The following is an 18351-nucleotide window of genomic DNA, read 5'->3' on the forward strand; positions in this document are numbered from 1 at the left end:
ACCAAAATGCGAAATTCTCATGTAAGTAAATGGTCCCTCGGGCTGGATGTAACCGAGAAACTCCGTTGAAAGAAATACATATCAATTGCCAAAGTGCAAAACTATGTATCTCTGTTTGCGACGTTGCAAACTTTTTCTCATTCTTTATCTTTTCTTCATGACCGGAAATACGGGGGGAGGGCGGGGGGGCCCGGTTCCCCCACAATGCTGCTCGGTCTCTTCCAAAAATGTCAAGGACCCAAGCTACTAATTAACTTTGAGGTAAAAGGCATATGGAATGAAATAAATATGGGCTTAAATCCTAATGTAACCGATCAAAGATGTCAGAAAAATGAAAATTACTCGCGGAGAGAGTAGCTTCCTCCGAGTAAGGAACATGGAATGCAGTTTGACTGTATCCGGTTGTGGTTTTTCGCGCATTTTAGCGCAATAATTGTTTTCATGAGAGTTAAATTCAGATAAATTCAATTAAAACCCACAGTAAGATATGATATTTTTAAAAATAAGTCAGCAAAATTTCTGTCATCTGTAATATTTAATTCCATTTCATTTGTCATTGAGAATGGCTTTAAATTTCTTCCAAGACGTTTCTTCCCCGAACCCCCCTCTGCAGCTGGGGGAGTCCCCCCAGGCCCCCTTAGCCCAAGTCATATATCCTTCTGTGTTCCCCCCCCCCCACAAAAAAATTCCTAGTGCTGCCCATGCTTTTCTTTGGAAAACCAGGCAACGTAATTTCTTGAAAACTTCATCGATTTTTCTCCTCTGTTGACAGAATATTCTGTAAAAGTTTCAATCTTGGCTTGTTTCTCCTCAAAAAGTAAAATAGTAGCGAAGATGTTGAAACTCATTAATGGAGTTACGTGGTTTTGCACTTTGGCCGTTGGTGTGGTGTCTTGAATTCTTGACTATGCTCCTCGTTTCCTGATTTTCAGGAGCTGATTCCCTGATGAGAAACAAAAGTTTATTTCCACTTCCCCAGGAATTTTTAGAAAAACTTTAAAACTCTCCAGCGTTCCTACTATGAATATAAATTGTGTTCATTTTTCGGCCTGCTCTTTGGCGCACACTAGAATTTTTATTTCCAAGAGAGTTTTTGATCGAGTGGATCGATTTACGAACGGAATTCTCTGACAAAGTGAAAGATGAATAATTTAAATTTTTCCGGGCATTTATGATTTTTAAAGGAAATTTGGCACCGTCTGAAGGTTCATACGACGTCTTGCCTTAGCATGGCAGAATGGTTCGAATGTTGCCAAATTCCCATTCAGAAAATTTTTATTTTTGAGGAAAGTTATGAATACTTTCCCTTGGAATGTCGAGAAACCTTCCATCGATCCGTGAGCTTTTTCTCTGAAAAATGGAAAATAAATATTTTCAATTTTCCGGGAATTCGTGATTTGTCACAGGAAATTTGGCAGCGTCTGAGGGTTCGTACGGCGTTTTTCCCGAGGTCCCCTCTCTTTCCTCGGCGCGTTCAACACCCTTGTCTCGAACTCGACCTCTCGACAACACCTCTGCCACAGGGTGCACGGTTCCCGCATCCCCTTTTGGACCCACTGGAATTCCTCCCTCAGCAGTTAATTTTGTTTAAGTCTCTGCCGCTTTAATTATCATTTGCATTATCCCTCCATCCCTGGACAGTACGATGCGGCAAATTGCAGAAACGATGAGAAAAATCGCAAATCAATCGGTTTCTGGTAGACGGGTGTAAATCCAAGAGATCAAATTTTATAGGGAAAGCAAAAAAGTGAATTTCTTGTAAAGTGAGATGAACAAACATTTCTTCCAGTGTTCAAAGGATACGTCGACAGCTGTTTGAAATTTGTAAAAAAAAAAAAAAATTCAGTAGGGAAATTTTAAATACCTTTAAGTTAGCTAAGATTATGGATCACTAGACAAGGTATGAGGTAAAGCGCTGCGCAACAGCTTTCCTCGTAAAAATTTTACATGAAAAATGAATAGCACGGAATGCAAAGTTTGAAAATCAACTCCTAAACGAAATATAGGTGTTTACAATTGACATTGGTGAAATGACAAGCACACAAATGACGTCATTTGGATAATCTGACTTCCGTCATTATGTCATTTAAGAGTTAATTTTTAAAATTTTCGTTGTGTAAATCGTTTTCTACGTAAAATTTTGAGGAAAAACATTTCAATTTTCTTTTATTTTTTTTGAAAGTTATTCGATTCGATCAAACGTGTGGCTGGAACATTTGCAAACTTCAGACACGATTTATTTCAAACGGCCTGTTTCTTATCAAATAAATCCTTCCAACTTGATTTTAATTTCCTTCTTCGCCGCCACAAATCAGGATACTCAAACAATATGGTTGACTTATATGAACAACACAGAGAAATTCAGGATATGAGTGCATACCTTAAGTATAGTCGAGATCCGATTAAGAATGGATTGAATAGATCATCAATGGGTCTTGTTTGAAAAAAAGTGTAGGCGCATGAAACGCCTTCAAATACGAAATATGCCTCCCAACATCACATATAAGGTCGAATAGTTGCATCCTCGAATTCTGTTTTCATACCGGATCTCTGCCAAGCAGTTTATACTTCCTCGTTTAATAATTCGTTAATAATCGCCATGTGCGGTGAGCAAAAGATTCATCTGAGAAATGTGTCACATAAAACCGGCTTGAGAGCGCACGAAGGCAAATCTTTTTAAGACCATAGACGATACATTATGAAGATACGAGACCTAACACTGATAATCCAAGCAAAGTAGTCGAAGCTGTATCTGTAAAAACAGCGGATTTCGAACTTCCGTCATTTTTAGGAATAAAGCATTTTTAGCATCCACTAACGTTCAGGGGTGTTGCTACCAAGTTCCAGACTTCTGGCATGCTTTTTTGTTAACCAAATGTTTATTTTTTCGGAAAAACATTCAAAACCTCAAAAGTGATCACAACTTGATCAATATCAATCGCTCTACCTATCTTACATTAGCTAAGATGTTCATTTTATGCCTTAAAAAAGTGCTCCGTAAATTTCACGTGAAATTTCTCGTGAAAAATTTCGTTTTTCCAGGGCCTTTTCAAGGACAATGGTCAGTCTATCATTATTCCCCTGAAAGACACTTCAAACGGGGAGGTGAGTGGAAGGGGAGCCCAGGAAAGGCTTCCCCTCAAAAATGTTTGAAAGATAAAAGCAAGTAATATCCAGTCGAGTCAATTTCGTTATGAATGGTTACCAAACATAAGCCTCCTTACTTTTCTGCCTTACTGCCTTACTGCCTCCTAACTTTTCACTAAATGCGCCGTAATATAAAGGCAAACCGTCATTTTGGCCCCTAAAAAATCTTCAATGGCACCTAAGAATCGGGCTTGATGCGCCACATGGCTCCTAAAACTCAAAGGTGAGTTTCGAACACTGCTAAAGTCTCTTGTCCCGTGGAAGGTCCTTTCTCGTAAAAACAAATTCGATGGGTCGAAACGGCGGTCTCGCGGTGGTGTCGCGTCGCGTCGGGGCGGGGGATGGATTGAGCTCGAGGGGAAAAGTTAACAAATTGGTTATTGCGTCAAAACTGGGGCGGATGTGTGGCGGGCGGCGGACATTCGGGGGCCGTTAAACGCTCGCTGCATCCGCGGCCCCGCGCAAGAATGGGCAATGGCTCATGGCGTTGAGGTTGACGATGGCCGTGTTTTTGCGGTTTCGCAAAAATACAATATTTAATGCGGCCCGTGGCGGTGGCGAAAAAACAAAACAGGAAGAAATACTTGTTCGTATTTATTATTGTGTGGGTTCATCTGCGCTGTACAATGTGTCCCAACGCGTCGGAGCGGACTCAGCTCCCCTACATTGAAAAATTTAACGAGGAACTAAAGTACTTGGCTCATACATAAAAACACCTACCTGCATAGGGAATACAATGGCACATATGCTGTTTCTAAAACGACCTAGAAATTGTAGTTCCTAATGAAGAATTTGCAGGTGTCCGATATCTGGCGAATGCTATGTTTAAAATGAAACTACCAAGAGAACTGAGTAGAAGGGTATCCTTGGTTTCTATATGGAACAAGTATTGGAATAAATGTGACAAAATAATCTAATCTACTGAAATACATGTGTTTAAAGGGGAAATGCTGCCACACGATGTCAGAAGGCGGTACATTTTCTCAATTGGACGTATTTATGCTAAAAGGAACTATGCTACATGCAAACCTAACGCACATAGTTCCTTTTAGCATAAATACGTCCAATTTTAAACCTCTTTTTCTACCAAAATTTCCCATTTCAGAAAAAAATTATGAAAAATATTGCGAACTCAGCTCATTGAGCACTCTCAGATGAAATGATGGATTTTTATTTTTTTTCAAATTCTCCATTACAAAATGTAGTCCAAATAAGAACAGAGGTCAACCTAGAATGTCATGCTGAAACCTTGTGATATGTCAGTGCAAAACTGAGGGCTAAGAGTTTTCAGCTCTGGCAGGTGTATTGAGCATTAGAAACACTTTGCTACATCACAGTTAAAACTTTCCGAGTGTTAATGGCTTCTTGTGGATACTTTTTTTCGGCCACATCAACCAACAAAACTTGGTGGATCGATCAAAGTTTTGGTTTAATCGACCTAAACTGTAGGTCACTCTGAGACACTTGGGGATGAAGAAAGCGTCCGCTAACCTTAAGTAAGTACGTGTCGCTGTCATTTCGAGGTTGCGTCTTGCGAGCGGCTGGCATTGGACTCTCGCCTATGTGATCCAGGTTCGATCGCTGGCGGTTTGCGCCGAATTTTTAACAAGGTTATGAATTTCCATCTCGAAGATTTGTTCAATGTAACCCAAAGATCAGGCAGGGTAACCAAAAGATCAGAACAATGGAACCTAAAGATTTGATTAATATATCATCACTGAGATTATAAAATAAGATAGCGCTGAGCACCAGCATTTGCACCCCAGCACATGCGGCGAATGGTGGTTTTCCTCTATTCCGGTCCGCACCAGGACATAGCCGGGTACTGGCCTCACTACATTCTTTTGTACCAGGCGACATGTTTTTTCTGCACTCCACCACATCCGGCGTAAGGTACAGCATAGTTGATTTTATTTTTCTCCGTGATTCCCTCCCCCCTCCCCCCCCAAAAAAAAAATCCAACCAAAAAATGTTAACCGCACGTTTTGGACCCTTCGTGCTCTACTCTAACATAAAATATCGGTTACCTTTTCTTACTGTGTGAATTTGACAAGTAGCTTATGCAGGTAATCGAGTATATCGGATAGGGCAATTATGGCACACTCTGTATACCATGGCGGAATATGGATGTGTGAGGAGGTTCCGAGCCTCCGATGGTCATCCACCGCGTCACCGCACGGGCGTTTTAGCGCGGCGCGGCGGCGGCGGTGGTTTTCCGACCAACTGGATAAATGTACGCGTCATTGGAGAGTTATGAACGATGAGAACAACCCGTTCCTCATATTTATTCACACAAACATACAACTCGCCCCGCCAGCGTCCGTGTGTGTGTGTGCTTTATAATCATCATCATAATAATTTTTCAATGTTTTCTCCTACTTTCCCCCGCTCCCATTTTTTCCACCCCCCCCCCTCTACCAGGGATGAGAGCGCTAAAAATGGGACTCGGGCTTTTATTTTTTCGTTTCGCCCCCATTTTTTTTATTTATTTAGCCGGAGCATGTTTGATGAATTTATTATTCGGAATTCGTGAGAACGCGGCTGTGGGGTTGCAAGGTTGTTCGATTTTGACAGACATTTATATTGATATCCCGGTTCTGAGCGCGCCCCTCCCCTGTAAAATTCACCCCCGACGATCGCACGTCCTCCTGGAAAAGCGCCCCGGTCTCGCATTTCACCCCCCCACCCCCGTTCACGCACGAAAGCCACACGCACACACCGGAGCGGGCACCACCACACCCGCGCGGAGAACAAAAAATACCCATCTGCTCCGAGGCGCGATTAATAATGAGAAAAAAAAAGATAATACGCATCCGAAATGAATAGAATATTAAAAACAAATGTATCAGGCTTAAAAAATTGATTCTGTAAACTATTGTTTTCGTTCGTTTCATTCTTCTAATTGGAATCATGGACCATTTATCTTTCAATACACCCATTTAGCCATGAATCCGAAACGTGCGGTATTTAGCTTGAGCCCGCCTCTGCCTATGAATCTATGCCCATATCTCACTCTTTGTAACCCTGCAGCGCTGGTTGCCTATATTTTGGCTCTGCAATTGGTCCCCCCCTCTCGCTCCCACCCCCTCCCATACTCGGTCAGCAGCTCCGCTGATTCATCTGAAAGTTCTTTTGTAACTCATTTTTCGTTCAGAAAATAAATAATTAGATTCGATAAATTGAATTATTCTGTATTCTCCTCCGTGATTTTTTTTTCAATCGGCCGAGTATTTATTTGTATGGTCAATATCAATGAAATTCAATTACGAACTACCACGACCTCCGCTTTTGGAGCGAACAAAAGCAGCCTCGCTAGCTCAAACTACTCACTCCGGTTATGTTTTTCGATTTTTGCCCCGTCGGAGGCGAGCGGATATTGTTTGGATTTTTCGAATGTTCGAGAATGAGCGTAGTTCGAAGCATGAAATGTAACCTGTCTTTATGGGGTAAAATTCAAGTCCTCAAATCAGGATAACCGGTTGAGAACCGGACGATACGTAATTGCAATTCTACTCATTTCCTAAAAAAAAAAAAATAATTCTAAAAGTATATTCTTCAGGATCATTACATTGAAAAAAGTGTTCTCTCAATTTTAGTAAATGAGACAACTTGAATTTTAGACTAAACTCAAGACGGGGTCAGTCTAGAACAAACCATCGGGTTTCTCGAGAAAAGACAAGAGAACTCCCTTGAAACAAAAAAAAAAAAAATCATGATTTTGAAAAAGACTGTAAACTTTTTTCTCAAAGGAGCCAACGCGTGCTTGAGTGAAGAAACCAGTTTCCTCAATACGTCGTTTCTCTAACGCAAGAATGTAATTAAATTGCAATTTTGCCAAATTTCTCTACTAAAATTGAATTTTTACCAAAAGAATCTTGGGCGTCTTTGAACTGAAAGTTTTACCGATTTTTTCTCTGATCTCATGAAATAATAAGAAAAATGTTGAACGAAAATTGCACCCATACATTCGTGAAAATAAATAAATGAATTGAGTCAATGTTGCAACCTTGGAATGGAGTTAAGTCCCTCCGTCCGGAAAAGGACGAATATAAGTTAACGGAGCGAGCGCCTTCTAGGGGTAACGGATGCAATAAGCCAAACGCGTTAAAAGAAGCAACCTATTTCCTGTAAATCTGTACCCGGAGTGAGCGCCTTCAGAGGCTGACTGATACAACAAGTCAAACGCTGTTGCCTTCTTTCAAACCAATAGCTGCTCGCTTAATAGAAGGAAACACGTTGTGTCGAATGAAAAAACCAGTTTCCTGAATATTTTGGTATAATTCGTCTACTTTTTCACTCTTTGCGCGTCTTTCTTCGACTTTCACGTTTGATAATGTCCATATAAATTACAACGATTAAGACCGACTCTGTGGAAAAGAACCTTGCGTTCTGGGAAAGAATCTTCCTTAACTCCTTGCAAACACTAACTTATACAGTACTCTCTCTCCATAACGAGGAAATCTGTCGTTCCTGTGAGCTACCTTTAAGGTAAATACATACAATCGTCAAAACAAGAATCTCTATAATAAGGAAATCAGTCAGTCCCTTGAGTTCTCATTATAGAGAGAGAGTGCTGGAGCATGTTTTTTCTACAACCTAGGAATTTTTGTCTTGTAACTTAAGGGCTAACATTACCTTCAATTTTTCAGATTTTACGGTCAAACTTGTACCGATTCTAGATGTTCCTCCATGCATTTGCAAATAGTAAAAAAAAAAAAAAAAAAAAAAAAAAAAAAAAAAAAAATTCTCCGGAAAATAACGTCACTTTTCACAAGGTCACAAGTATAAAAATGGAATACAGCCATGTTTAAACATGTTTAAAAAATAGACAAACTGAGAGTAAACTGCAGAAAAAAATGTTCAATCATACATAATTAAGAAAAAAATATGATGTCCTTCCAGGATAAAACACATTTTTGAAAAGAAAATCCTAGTTTAAAGCAACAGATAAGAGGGTTTAAAACAGTTGAAGGAGGTACGAGTATTATTAGATTTCAATGAGAGAAATAATTCTCTCTGAAAGTACATGTTTTCTTCGAGCTCTCCATACATACGTCGCAAGAAAATAGACATTTTATTAAAAGTCTAGGTGAACAATCAAACATGCTTACTTAGATTGTTTCTTTAGTTACCTTATTATATTTTACTAATTTTAGACAAGATAATTCATTGCTCTTGAAACCTCTGTGAAGACTTGCATCATGGAATAGGATCTTAGTTCTTAAACGAACGTTTATGCCGAACCGCATATTATAAAACACAGAATTTTTAAAATTTTAACATTTAAATTATGAGGAGCATTTGCAGAGGAATAAGGAACGAGGAGAGTTTCAAGATTTGATGGGTCATTTTTTCAAAAGCTGTCCGAAAATTTAACTGAATTTTCTTTGTGCTACCGATAAAATTCAGTGAAATTTTCAAACAGATTCACCAACGATTTCTCTGTAAAAAAATAAAAACGCGGCGGAAATTTTGAAACTTCGCATGGCGCTTGTGATACTCTGGCCGGTAGGTGCCAATATAACCTCAATGGACAATGATTCCTAAACCATTATAATATGCGGGAAAATTTTCAAGGGTCCAGCTCGAGCAAACGGAGGTTCCTACGGTATATTTTTGCCCTCTGTTTGGGGTCCACCATGCCGTTCACGATGTTGTAATGAATGTTCACACGAATGTTCCCGATTACATCGTCGAGGCGCTGTGCCCAGAAGGCAACCCTCGCAGTCTGTGAGCGTTTTCGGGGACCTCCATGGGACCATCGCCATGCTCCGTCCTGCCATCGCCACGAAGATGCCCCAATGGCACCCCAATCTATGGTTTGTCTATCCATCAGAAATCCCTCACTATCGATTTCGAAATAAACTCCCATTTCATCTTTCCGGGTCAACAGAGCCTCTGTTTTGGGGTCGACGAGAAAGACGTCGTTGTAAAACGTTCCGGAGAGCGGGCGTGAGTCCTTTAAGTTCCTTACGGTGACTTTACGGTTGATTACGCCGTCGATGGCCGAGAAGTAAATTTCCACGGGGGTCTTCTCTCCGGTTTCAGGATCAATATGGTCAGCGTGAGTATAGAAGTTCCCAGTTGACAGGAATTCATCGGGATTGTTACCATCTGTGAACTGCTGTCTTGTCCCGTAGTTAGGAAATCCTGCTTCTGCTGACGCTAACACTGCTAACACCAGTGCTGTAGGGATATATAGGTTCATAGTTCCGATGTTGATGAAAATATCTGAAAATAATTAATTTTAAGTAGTGAATTTCGACTGTATGGGTGTGATATGCTTTGCTTTATTTCAAAGACAGCGTTGCCATGATTCACGGAAAAAAATCTTCGGTGCTTATAGCCAGATAGTAGGTGACATTTACCATCTTGGATTCCCAGATTCGACCCCGGAGAACAATTTTGCTACGAGCACAAATGTATGATGGTTAGAAACCTCAAACCGCGATCAGGTAGGCGTTGACAACAAAGATGGTAATTCGCACCAACACTGCTGGGCGGGCGCGCCGTCCTCCGTAGACGTCCCGCACAACGTTTCTGAGATAGACCTTCAAAGATGGTAAACTGACCCATCCGGATGTTTAGTGTATCAATCATGAAAGCAAGGAGAACCTAATATTTTGTGTTTTTAGCCATAAAGAGGAGTATTTTCTTGTGAAACGTACAGCTAAAAAAATTGAATACAAAGGTGTGCAATGTCGGGGTTCGCAGCTAGGGGATGGTGGAAAAGGGTTAATCGCGTAAATAAATTTCGAAATCGAGTAAAATGAGACTTCAGTACTTATTGTGAGGTGCTGTAGTTGTATCCAACCTATCAAATTTTTTTGCCTGCCGCGGGGATTGAACCTGCGGGACCTATCTAACCCCAGCCAAAGACCCAAACGATTGAGCTATACCAGTATGATGACAATCTTGACCGAAAAACCTGCACATAGCTTCGATTTGAACGGAAAACCAGGATATTCAATCTACATACTTAGATTGGTTCATTCATTTTTCTTATTTTTGTATTTCATTTTATTTTTTAACGTTATTTCAGTTTTTACTTTATTTTATTTCGTCACTTCATTTTAAATTTTTTACTTTATTTTTTTCCTTTACGTAATATAATTTTTCTTTGATTATTTATTCTTTATTTTTTCCCTGTATTTCACCGTTACTAACTTTATTTTATTTCTTGCAATTTTTTATTTTTTTACTTTAATTCAGTCACTTCATTTTAATTTTTATACTTCATTAAATATCTCTTCGTTGTTATATATAACTGCATTTTATTTATCTATTTTTTCTTTTTTTCTTATTTCATGTCGAGAATCAATTCAAAATTTTCAAACTAGGATTATTTTTATGATTGGCTAAAGTGCTTCTAGCATTGGACAAATAAGCCCAGGCTACTTACTTGAACAAGTGAGATTATGTAGAATAGAAAATAAAAAAATTACCCCTCTAAAGTACTAAAGCCTTGACATGGTGTTAAATATAGTGCATGCCTAGCCTACTGGTAAACCTGGGATGTTTAGCTTCACGACAGCATACAATTGACAAGAAACATTGTTAAAACATTAGTAACAATTGATAAATTTCTGTCATTTCCTTGGAATTTTGAATGTAGAAAAAAATTGATTTTGAAAACTATTATTATTACCAGGGGCCTTTGGCCGCTACGCTGCCGACAACCAATGCGGAAGAAAACAACATACGTAAAAAGTCGTAGAACAACGTCGTATTCAAACACCGTCAATGTTTTATTTTTGATCAATGTTTTTAAAAGAATACACACTGTTATTCTAATGAGTTTCCGCAAATTTTCCTGAGTGATTTAAAATAGATAAAAGAAAATTTGACTTAAAACGCATAATATCCAAAATCTAAGCTCAGATTCGGCTTCCTCGTGAAAAATCGATGCAATTGCATGTATCATATGTCACCATATCATGAAGGAAGGAGATTAACGTAGGCGTGTAGATTCTAACATATTAGTCCGACGAGGCAACATGGGTGATTCGGAGTGGGTCAGCTGATGAGTAAGAAGAAGTTTGTTTTCTCGGAAACGGACGAACCAAATGCTTGACGCCGGCGCCTGGCGGCGTAGCTCAAACGTTTGGATTCTGTGCCTACTTCCGCATACCGGCCGGCTTTGATAGAATCTTTACGCCTACGATTACCCTCTTTTCTTTATGCTATGGTAAAATATGATACATGAAATAGCATCGATTTTTCACGAGGAAGCCGAATCTGAGCTTAGATTTTGGGTATGATGCGTTTCAAGTTGAATTTTCTGAATTTGAAAATTTAAGACGGCGGACGTAGCCTAAATTGATACATCGGCTCCCATTCCATCGATTAAATTCGAATGTTTAGTCTAATTTCGAAAATTCGAAAAACCAAGGTGGCGGGCGTGTCCTAAAACGCTATCTCGGTTCCTGCTCGTCGGATTTTTGTAAAACTTGGTGCCAAGGGGAGGGGGGGAGGAAAGAAATTTTCAAACACTGCAATCGATATGTCGCAGGCAAATAGTAAAATTAGACATTTTGTCAAATGCCTAGGCAAATAGTCAAATACTAGGGGGCTATGCCCCCTGACCGCTACGCGGTCCAACCCCCTGAAGGCGCTCCGCGCCATCAATGGGCCGCTTCGCGGCCCTATTTTTACCTCCTATCAGTGTAAGTTTTATTTTTCCCCTCAAAAATTACGATATGAGGCATACTCTACTTTTATAATGAAATAATTTTTGGTTTTGATGAATATTTTAGTTCGTTTTAATCCGTTTTTTTTTTTAAATCAGTGAAAAATTTAACATCGTCCGAGTTTCTGAATTGTTGTAATAAATGCCCTTTAATTATCATTAAAACCGAGCAGAGTCAAGAATAATTAATTGCGCGAAGTCATATAGTTTTGCGGCGACTTTACCGTCGCCCGAGCCAGGGACGGGAAAAGGAGTACGCTCCACGAACATATTATTACACGCTTATCAGTCACACAAGGTGGGTTGAATATGAATTCTTGAAAATTTATCAACATACTTTCCCTAATCAGCCCATATCTGATTGCTTTCTTCGGTGACTCAATGTTGGTAAAGCGTAAAAAATTGACGGGGCAGACTACTAACAAAATACTTTAATTGAGTTATCTGAGATGGTGACCTTTATAATCAATAAGTTTACAATTTGCACAAACGCATTCTGTAGTTCAATGAGCCCACTTAACCGAGTAGCATCAACCAGAAACAAGATAGGTGAGGCGCAAGCGCACTCTTTGGTGCAATGAGTCAACTTGATGGAGCAGTTTACCATCAATTTTGTCTCGGTGAACAGATTTGTAAAAGCTAATAGCAACTAATTGAAAATGATTGATTTCCCTAAAGACGTGGACAATACAATGTCGTTGGTTATTCTATCAATTTTTTCATGTATACGGCACCAACTTTTAATTAACAAAACCAAGATGGTTATCCGCGCACAGTCATTTTTTTTCCGTGTTTCTTTATCTTCTAATTCCCTGACTTTTCCCGACCTTTAAACAAGAAAATTGCTGCTTATTTTTTTTCATGTTTTTTTTTTTTTAAATTTATTTTTTTTTTTTACTACGCTGTAATTCGCTAAACTTTGGGCAACATTTCCTTGTTTTGAGACTAAAATACGAAAACAGGTATTTAGTAACTGATTAAAAGATGACAAGCCCTAAAAATGACCAGAAAGGATAGGCAGTTGGAGAGTCAGTGATACCTATGTTTTAGTGATTCGTAGATGTGTCAAAAATTCCCTAACTTTTTCCACGAATTCCCTAACTCTCCCGGTAGTGGCAAATTCCCTGAATGTTCCTGATTTTGCCTGTTTTCTAGACCGCCGGCAATTCTGAGGAAAAATGAATGAGAGCTTTAATAGTAAATAGGGTCGAGAAACCAACTTCATGGAGAGATTTTTTAGTGGATTTAAAGCAACTATTATTCCTTTTTTCATGGGCTCTGGGAGGATATTTATGGGTTCTCTAGGAACCACCAAGTTTTTACTTAAAAGACCAAAACATTACAGATCTCTCGGCGTAACCCCACCTAGGTATTCCAATGCATCTAGCTGAGCTGAACATCATCTCTCAGTCTTGCACCGATACTCATTAAAGCTCTCCCTTCTCTGGATTGATTAAGATATTGAACTTTTAGTGCATCCAAAATTTCATAACTGTTTTCGGTCAATCAAAATTCCGATCAAATTTTATGATTTTGTAAACTTGACAGTATTTTTCTTACAATAGTAGTGAAAGTATTCGTCCCACATGACGGCGCTTGCGCCGCGCAGATTTTCTAGTGCATCCAAACGCAGATTATTATTTCGCCAAGAGGCGAGAAAAAAAAAACATACCTGAAAGCACGATAGGTGTACCACAAATTAGTGATTCGTGACACTGCACCGTAAAAGTGAAATATGAGAAGCTCTGTGATTTCTGAAATACCAGAAATCTGAGGTTTTATATCGGCAGCTTGCGCTTTGGTCTAGTATCGGCTCACAATCAGTTTCGGATCCGTATAAGATGGACAAATTTTAGCAGGAAGGAACCCAATTTGTTGGTTCATCTAAGAAACAACATGTCCTCCACTAATTTCCTTTTACAGATGGGTGCTTTCATAGACGTGTCAATGATGGTTCAGCACCCGGAAAAGCAGTCCATCTAGAAAATAGGCATTTTTCACACGGGAAATAGGAAAACATTTTGCTACCGATCGTTGACGTAGCGACGACGTCCTGATCATCGAATCGTTACCGATCTTATCTCGAAAAAGCTTGTCTATCCACCGCGATGCTGATCGTCAAAGCTCATTCGATAACATACCAATGGCTGTTTCATTGATCTTGAATTGCGAATAGTCAGTGCGTCGTTGCGAATAGAAACATCAATAAGGAAAATGTGGTGCTAATTACTTGCAGACGCGAATAGCTTGATGAATACTGTTGCCTTGGGATGTCTTTTTTCATTCATTTTACCTGTTGGAACGGGTCCATTTCCACAGCCCCCCCACATTCGAATCTTAAACCAAAAATTATATCATAATTTTGTGCTAATTTTGTGCTATTTTGTGCCGCAAATGAAAAATTTTGTGCTGCAAAATTAAGGGGGGAAACGCTCCTCAAAATTGGGGGGGCTGTAGAAACGGTAGCCCCCCCACTTTCGAATTTTCGAAAAAAAAGAATGCCATAATTTTGTGCTAATTTTGTGCTATTTTGTGCCGCAAGAAAAAAATTTTGTGCCGCAAAATTAAGGGGGGTAGCAGCATTCCAAATTGGGGGGGCTGTAGAAATGTTTGCCCCCTGTTTCGATTTATCGGAAAAGGAGTATGCCATAATTTTGTACTAATTTTGTGCTATTTTGTGCCGTAGCAAGACTTTCAATTTTTTCAAATTTAAGGGGGAAAAATTGGTATTTCAAAATTGGGGGGGCTGTGGAAATGTTTGCCCCCCTCTTCGATTTCTTAAAAGTGGAGTATGCCATGCTTCTGCTTTAATTTTGTGCTATTTTGTGCCGTAGAGATATTATTCATTTTTGTAAATTTAGGGGGGTAAACGGGCACATCAAATTTTGGGGGGGCTGTGGAAATGTTTGCTCCCCTTTTTGATTTCTGGAAAAAAAAGTATGCCGTAATACTCTCATAATTTTGTGCTATTTTGTGCCGCAAAAAGAAAATTTTGTGCTCCAAAATTAGGGGTCTTAAATACCACCCCAAATTTAAGGGGGAGGTCGCAGGTGCGGCAGCCCCCCACTTTCGAATTTCGAGAAAAAAAGCACGTCATAATTTTGTGCTAATTTTGTGCTATTTTGTGCCGCAAAAAGAAAATTTTGTGCTCCAAAATTAAGGGGGTTAAATACCATTTCAAATTGGGGGGGCTGTAGAAACGATAGCCCCCCACTTTCGAATTTCGAGAAAAAAAGTACGTCATAATTTTGTGCTAATTTTGTGCTATTTTGTGCCGCAAAAAGAAAATTTTGTGCTCCAAAATTAGGGGGATTAAATACCACTTGAAATGGGAGGGGCGGGGACTGTAAAACAAGTTAGCGCTCCGGCGGAACCCGAATCTTCCGCTCCGGAGTCGCAGGCTCGCAGGTAGCCGGAACCTTTGCCAGCGCAGCGTGGTCACATCTCTCTCCGCTTTGACTTCTGCCCATGGAAACGGACGGAAAGGGCCAAGCACCGTGGCAACTTAAGAAAGATCCGGGCGGGAGATCCGGCGCGGCGCTCTTTGCACGGGATATTTAACCAGAGAGATTTATCCTATAATCATTAAGGATCCTTTTTGGAGGGTTATATACAGTTGGGTGTCAGCGAGTTCCAAATCGAATGTTGCTCTACTGTTTTTATTTTGCACGCTACCGATTATTATTTACTGAATCGAACAGTTTTGAGAAATAAATGATTGGCTTTCATTTCAGAAGCAACAACAATTTTGACACGTATCCAGCGAAACATATCATGAAAGGACCATTTTTAAGGAATGTTTCAGAAAATGTGTTATCCTTGATTTCAAGACCTCCGAAATCTAGTTTACATTACCTCACTGGAATGCGCCCTGTGCTCTTTTCCAACTTTTAATAACAAAATTCAATTTTTCCACCATTTTTCGTTAGGTGCCGATGTTTGGTTTCAAATAAAGTGCCCACACAAATACTCTCTAAATCTTGGTGTGGTATTCATGGTTCTGAGGAAAACTACTGCACATTGGGCCTCTAGACAAGGTATGAATAACTATATCTTTAACGTCGATCAATGGTAAACCCCCCTTCTTACGAGAAAATATGTATATTATCCAGGAAATGCTGATGAGATGAAGAAATAGGGATAGTATTATCGGACACAGCGTAAAAAACACATCAATAACAACCATCGTATGTTAAGCTTTGTTTTCGGACGCAGACCGTCCGTTTTTTATACAGTCATTTACCCTTCATAAAAGCACTTTCCCATGTTTCACCGCTAAAACGAGAGGTGAATTTATTGTTTTTGAAGTGTCTGATGGGACTCTTCCCTCTCAATTTTTTCGGCTCATTCCGAATACGGTCTCAGATTTTTTCTAGAAATTACCGATTTTCCGGAAAATTGCATTTTCTAAAAAAAAAGTGTTCTTCAATGTAAAATCCCATATAAAAAAGACGGCTCAGTCGGCATGGGTTAATATTATTCAATTTGTCTGAAACTTGGCAGAGTCTTTTTGTTCAAATGAATTGATTTCAGGGAGTAAGACCAAAAAAATTCGCAAAAGAAATTTTATTCTGTTCTATTTCGGAGCGACCCTAGCAACCTGAAAATTTTTGCATCGTCTTGCATCACCCTATATACCCCTGCTGGTCGATCACGGAACCAGAAATGCTATTGCTTTTGTTCTTCATGATGGGCCATTTTTAATTACTGGCCGCTTTGCAGTCCAACCCCTAAAGGGCCCGCTTCGCAGGCCTTTGTTGCTCAATTTAAGTACCGGGGGCTTGCTACGATGTTTGGAAAATCGAATGAGTAAATACCATAATCTCGTAATTGGCAACACAGCAATCCTCTAGACCGCTACTCGGCACGCTCGACATCGCTGCCCCATTGTCTCGCGCTTACCTGAATCTGACCCTCGAAATTTCAACCGAGGATTGGACAGCTCGCGAGTGCAACTTTTTTATTTTTTCAAAATAAGTTTTTTTAGTCAATATTTTCAAATTCGCGGTAAAATTTCGAGCAAATCGGTGGTCAAAACAAAGAAAATACGTGATTCTGCGGCATAGCAAGATCAATAGGATCGCATTTAGCAAACAGGAACCTGCACAATCACAGTGTTGTAATAAGCCGGAACATAAAACGATAGCGTCACTCGATGTGCTTGACAGTTAAAACACAACTAAACACAACTAATACCAATTCCTTCATTTTATTGGTCTGTTCAATGCTTTCATAGGACGGCAAAATTCAAACAAGCCAATCAGATTAAAATATTCCAAACTGATACATCAAACGATGTCATATTTCTACGTTGAAAATGGCAATTTGTGTAAATTCTAGGGCTTTTGGGGGGATATTTGAGCAAATCTGGCGATTCAGGGATTTTTAGCGAAATCTAGGGATTTTTTTTCTTCCCGGCTAGGGATTTTTTTCGGGTCAATATTATAATATCTTACTCTTGATCAATTATATATCTTATAGATTCACGCGATGCCGATGCGCACGAAATATAAGTTTCAAAAACATCAAAAGCGCAATCGTATTCTGCGATAGTGAGAAGGATGCGCATTTGTGCAGGAAAGTGTTGCAAACAATTATTTAGGAAAGGGGAAATGATTTATCTTAAGGAACGAGGATTTGTGACACGTAAAAGGCGAAAATGAAACATAAACTCCCCTTCCATAAAAAACCCCCAAAAAATTCCCCGAAATTTGTCGCCCGATGGCATAACACCATGCCCCCCCCCCCCCCATAAATCAGGCTGTGTAAGCGGGCTCATTTAAAAAAATTACCTGTTGATATCCGCAAAAATCATGAAAATCAGCCCAGTAGAAAGCTAGAGCAAAGCGTTACCACAAAAGAAAATTTCGGACACTTGAGCGCTTTTTGGAATAAATAAAGCGTTATTAAAAAATATACATGTACATTGTGTTGGTACTTTATTTGAAACCAAACATCGGCACCTAACGAAAAATGGTGGAAAAATTGAATTTTGTTATTAAAAGTTGGAAAAGAGCACAGGGCGCATTCCAGTGAGGTAATGTAAACTAGATTTCGGAGGTCTTGAAATCAAGGATAACACATTTTCTGAAACATTCCTTAAAAATGGTCCTTTCATGATATGTTTCGCTGGATACGTGTCAAAATTGTTGTTGCTTCTGAAATGAAAGCCAATCATTTATTTCTCAAAACTGTTCGATTCAGTAAATAATAATCGGTAGCGTGCAAAATAAAAACAGTAGAGCAACATTCGATTTGGAACTCGCTGACACCCAACTGTATATAACCCTCCAAAAAGGATCCTTACCCAAGTAAAAATGTTCCTTGACTTTTTCCCAAGGAAATCAGAGTCATGGAATTTTCGGACAGAAAATTTTCCATGACTTTGATTTCCGTGGCCGTGATTTCCGTGACCGTGATTTCCGTGGCCGTGATTTCCTTGAAGCTAGTTTCTGTGCTGTAGCAAGAAACTAGCTTAAGGTGAAATCACTAGTTATAGACACCTTTAAGAGAGT

The 18351-nt window shown here is 39.5% G+C and overlaps 1 protein-coding gene across 1 annotated transcript; it reads right to left on the reverse strand.

Annotated features, from left to right (window-relative positions):
* Positions 1-7990: 7990 nt before the first annotated feature.
* LOC109039995 (uncharacterized) lies at positions 7991-14086 on the reverse strand. The gene is made up of 2 exons (XM_019055743.2): positions 13509-14086; positions 7991-9378 (listed from the first exon to the last, which is right to left on the reverse strand). The coding sequence occupies exon 2, from the start codon at positions 9353-9355 to the stop codon at positions 8720-8722; it is 636 nt and encodes a 211-aa protein (XP_018911288.2). The 5' UTR covers positions 9356-9378; positions 13509-14086; the 3' UTR covers positions 7991-8719.
* Between the last annotated feature and the right edge of the window lie 4265 nt (positions 14087-18351).

Source organism: Bemisia tabaci, chromosome 2 (assembly GCF_918797505.1).
Source record: "Bemisia tabaci chromosome 2, PGI_BMITA_v3".
Taxonomy (NCBI): domain Eukaryota; kingdom Metazoa; phylum Arthropoda; class Insecta; order Hemiptera; family Aleyrodidae; genus Bemisia; species Bemisia tabaci.